The 5,108-nt window shown below is 31.5% G+C and overlaps 1 protein-coding gene across 1 annotated transcript in view; it reads right to left on the minus strand.

Moving 5' to 3' along the window:
• The window catches only part of LOC149527239 (uncharacterized), a 3,465-nt gene extending 1,752 nt beyond the window's left edge, over positions 1 to 1,713 (minus strand). The window contains exons 1-3 of the mRNA XM_089783292.1: positions 1,654 to 1,713; positions 439 to 591; positions 150 to 285 (exon numbers count right to left, since the gene is read on the minus strand). Of these exons, the coding sequence (XP_089639418.1) occupies positions 150 to 285; positions 439 to 591; positions 1,654 to 1,713 (349 nt within the window). The remainder of the gene's footprint in view (positions 1 to 149; positions 286 to 438; positions 592 to 1,653) is intronic.
• Between the last annotated feature and the right edge of the window lie 3,395 nt (positions 1,714 to 5,108).

Genomic DNA, 5,108 nt, shown 5'->3' on the forward strand with positions numbered 1-5,108 from the left:
TGAATCTCTACCCCTCTTTCTCTGAAAATCCCTTATTGCCTTATAAGTCTCTTTTCATCTAGCATCTAAGGATTTCGCCCTACCAACTACTTCATTGTAGCTTATCAAATGCAATGGAGCTAAGCCTCTTTGGATGTGAGAATTCAAACCATTTTCTAACCTCCTAGCTCTACTCTCATCATTAGAAACCAAAGTAGTGGCAAACTTGGACAATCGATCAAACTCAGCCTTATAGTCATCCACTATCACACTGCTCTGAACTAGATTAAGGAACTCCCTCTCCAACTATAGTAGCTTGCTTCGAGGAAAATACTTAGCATAAAAAGTAGTGCGAAAATTCTCCAAATTGAAGAACTCGAGATCATTTTCATGAGTGCGGGCTACTCCTTTTCACCAATTATGTGCACTCCCTTGTAACAGATAGACTGTAAATCTAACCTTGTCCTGATCACTAGAATGTATAGCATCAAAAGCTTTTTTCATCTTCTCAATCCATAATTTTATATCATCAGGGTTTGTGGAACCCTTGAAAGGAGGAAGGGCTATTTTCTTAAACTTGCCCAAAGCTTTCCTCTTCGTAGAATTATCAACCTATTGGATTGGTTGCAGACATTGTCGTTGCTTCCTAACCAAACCAACTACTTCTTGGATCAAGTTCAGTACTTTATCATCATTTTTACCCACAACACATTGTGTCCCCTCGATCGGACTTGTAGGAAGTTGGTTTATTCCAATAGTCATCTAAGTGTCTGATGTATTAATATCGTCTTGATTTTGGTTTGGAGGATTTTGGAGTCTCTCAAGACGAAAACCCTTAGTACCAACAACTCTAGCACTAGTTGCAAATTTAGCAAGATTAGGCTCACGATTTCGACGATGAGGCATATTGATTATTCATAATAAGGGAAATTATTATTAGGCATTTTTTTTTATTGAAACACTTAGATATAGCAATCATATGGTGTATCAAATATGAATAGAGAAACACGTCCCAATCTTGTTTCTTCTACCCATCTCTCATATCTCGCATAAATGTTAAAATTATATAATTATGCCTAATATGGACTCTGATACCACTAAATCTGTCACGCCCTAGACTTGAGACGCAATAGACGTCACACACCTGCAAGATATAACCTTACAGACATGCAAGGCTCAAAACACATATCTTAACCACCTAACTAAAATGGATCAAATATATTATGAAGAATAATAATTCTCAAGTCAAGATATTAAGATAAAACCCTGAATAACAATTTAAAGTAACAAAAGTTCATAACATTTAAGCAATCCTGAAGCAAACTAACACTATATGCTAGCCTACGAGATGTCACTCCCCGAAGTTTCTCACCTACTTGACCAAATCATAACTTGAACAAAAAAAGTGAACGAAGGAGTGAGTCCAACAACTCAATAAGTCCTATTGGATTGGTTGCAGACGTTGTCGTTGCTTCCTAACCGAACCAGCTACCTCTTGAATCAAGTTCAGTACTCTATCATCATTTCCAACCACAATACCTTGTGTCCCCCCGATCGGGCTGGTAGGAGGTTGGTTTATTCCAATAGTCATCTAAGTGTCTGATGATTAATATCGTCTTGATTTTGATTTAGAGGATTTTGAAGTCTTTTAAGACGAGAACCCCTAGCACTAACAGCTTTAACACTAGCTACAAGTTCAATAAGATTAGGCTCAGGGTTTCGATGATGAGGCATACTGGTTATTCATAACAAGAAAAATTATCATTAGGCTTTTTTTTTGTTGAAACACTAAGATATAACAATCATATGAGTGTATCAAACATGAATAGAGAAACACGTCCCAATTTTATTTCTTCTACCCATCTCTCATATCTCGCATAAGTGTTAAAACTATATAATTATGCCCAACCTAGACTCTGATACCACTAAATCTATCACGTTTTTAACCCGAGACACAACAGACACCTCACACCTGCAAGATATAACCTTACAGGCATGCAAGGCTCAAAACACATATCTTAACCAACTAACTAAAATGGATCAAATATATTATGAAGAATAATAATTCTCAAGCCAAGATATTACGATAAAACCCCGAATAACAATTTAAGGTAACAAAAGTTCATAACATTTAAGCAATCCTGAAGCAAACTAACACTATATGCTAGCCTATAAGATGTCACTCCCCGAAGTTTCCCACCTGTTTAATCAATTCACAACCTGAAAAAAAAATGTGAAGGAAAGAGTGAGTCTAACAGTTCAGTAAGTGACTAACATCCCTTCAGCTGGATTAAGCATGCACAAAACATTTAGGCTAATTTTTTTTCTTATATAAATATCAAAAATAGAATTTTGGATAATCTTATTCAAATAACAAAACCATCTTATTTCTATTTTTTTTTGTAATAGATAAAATATGATTTCACAATTATTGCAGATTTAATGGTCTCCCATAACATACTATGGTAATACTTAACTCCTATAGCATAGGTCATAATCATAATAGAAATCACAATTAACCTCAATGGTATGGGTCATAAAAACTATAATTAACCCTAGTGACATGGGTTATAAGTACATCAGAAGTAACCATTGGCTGCTATAAACAGATATCAAAAGTACCACAATTTTGAAATAGGTGGTGCGGTTGGGAGATCGATTTCTAATCATATAATATATGTCGACATGGCCAACGTTTAACCCCCATTGGTAGGATCATATCATAGCCATACTAGGAGACAAAATAAATATATTCTCAAATTACCTAATTTTACAAAACGGTAATATTCACTTTCACAAAACACATATTGTGTACATCAAAAGTATATATTCATTTCAAACTAAGTATTTATATATGTAATCACAAAGTTGTTAGACAAAAATCATATTCAAATTTCAAAATTAGAAATTATATTTTACAAAAATTCACATTTCGAAATCCAACATACGAAAATCATATATATATACATTTTGCATGCTCAACCCGATCATTACAAATCATAGGACAAAACCTATTATACATAATACATAAATTTAATTTCACATTGAGGTTAATTTTTAGGGTATGAAAACACTAAAGGGATATCAATCAATTACCTGGCTTTGTCAATTTCACTTTAAAGCAGCAAATTAGAAAATCTTCCTAGTGCCTGATATTTCAAGAAATATATACAAATATCATAACCGTATTTATAAACAAATTTGACAAGTGAGTTTCCATTGATCATCCTAAGCACTTAAGGTGTATAGCAACCTCTATTACAATTTAAAAACGTTTTCAATTAAATAGATAATATATTATTATTATTATTTGAGTTAATAAAAATCAAATAAAATTGAGAATTAAACCTTAATCATAAAATTAGTAAAGATTTTAATTTCTAGCAGAAAAATATTTAATTTCATATAAAAATCATGCTTCAAATTTTTTTCCTTAATTTTGATATTTTTTTTATAAAATTTTCTAACTTAAGAAATAAGTTTTATATATAATATATATACTTTTAGCAATAAAAATATATTAGAAATCAAAAATTCAATATTTATGAAGTTTACAACAGAATTTATTACATATTAATTAAAATCATATTTTAAAAAAATTAAAAAAAATTCTATTTTTTAAAATTTTTAGAATCTGAATGGCCATTTGGCCTATTTTGAGCTCTTATAACCCTTAACTCAAATTATTTTCAGTGAGAAAATCAAAATCATTTTGAAGTATCAACGAGCCTACTTTGAGATTTTAATTCTCTTAACACAAGAAGCCCCTAATCGAGCCATTGATGCCAAATTAAACATCTCATTTCGAACTACAAAAGCCCTCAAAGAAACAACAAAAAACGTTAATGGAATATAGAGTTCTTGTGACTTAAAGTTGGGTTATCAAAACTGTTGAAATTAGATTTTCAATTAACTTCAAAAATTCGTATCTTCCTAACCACAAAGCCAAAGGAGATGCTACAAAAATCATTGAAAAGATCTTTTCAAGACCTTTCGATTGGTACCCATCATGCCATTGAAAAGTCACTGAAAAAGTACCAAATTTTGAATAAAATTTAAAAAAACATAAATAATTTAAAGCTTTTTTGGTGCCTAAACTATGAAAATATGATAACTCTATTATACAGAGTTATTTTAACACATTTTGGGGGGTTAAGTAGCTAGATCTTTGAGCTTTTAGGTTCAGATTTTATCATTTTAGGTGTTTTTCTAGTTTAAGTTTAATTACTTGTTAAGTGGTTAATTTAAGTTATTTTAGTTAAATTTTATGTTGTTTTATTTTAAATTCTTTAAGAGTAGTTATTGCTAATTTTTCTTATGACTTTTGTAGAAAATTGATAAAAAAGACTCATTTGATGAAAATCAGTGTAAGTATGATGATGACTTCGTTCATATATGTTTCGGTATTTTGATCATATCTCTCTCTAAACAACTCCAAATGAGGCGATTCTTGGACCACTAGAATTCTAAGAAGAAGGGATACAATGTTTATTTTTATCAATTTACCCAGTTCTAATTGGATCATGGTTAAAATATTTGTCAAAGTTGGAGTATTGTAGCAGTACACAAAGACTAAATATGATGCAGTATTTGGAGCATATCTTTCAATCCAGAAGTCCAATTGATGTGATTCTTGATCCATTGGAAATGGACTAAAACTTTTATGTTTACCACTTTGCCCAGTTCAGAACATGTTAGGGTGAAACTCACATTTGAAGTTAATAAACTACCACAGCGCTGGGAGAACAAAGCTATAGCGTTGATGAAAGGAAGCAAACATACAAATTTTCAGAGAGCTCAGCGCTGCAGTGCTGGAGAAGTAGCGCCGCATCGCTGGGCGACTTTCTAAAAATAAAAAAAAATTGACGAGATTTTGAAAATTAAGTTATTTGGAGCCTATTTAAGGGACCTTTTTCAGAGATTTTGAGGGAAAGGTAGCAAGCAACTATTCTGGAGATTAGAAGCTAAGAACAAAGTAAGAAAACAAGAGAATTGGAGGGAAAATCAAGATTATAAAGCTTTAACTAGTAGTTTTCTCTCTTACTTTTGTGTTTTTCTTATTTTCTTTAAATTGAATTCATGGCTAAATTTTTTTGGATATTGTCTTTATTAGATATTATGAGCTAATT

This window comes from Theobroma umbraticum, unplaced genomic scaffold, assembly GCF_002168275.2.
Source record: "Theobroma umbraticum cultivar Fairchild unplaced genomic scaffold, ASM216827v3 scaffold_147.0, whole genome shotgun sequence".
NCBI classification, from domain to species: domain Eukaryota; kingdom Viridiplantae; phylum Streptophyta; class Magnoliopsida; order Malvales; family Malvaceae; genus Theobroma; species Theobroma umbraticum.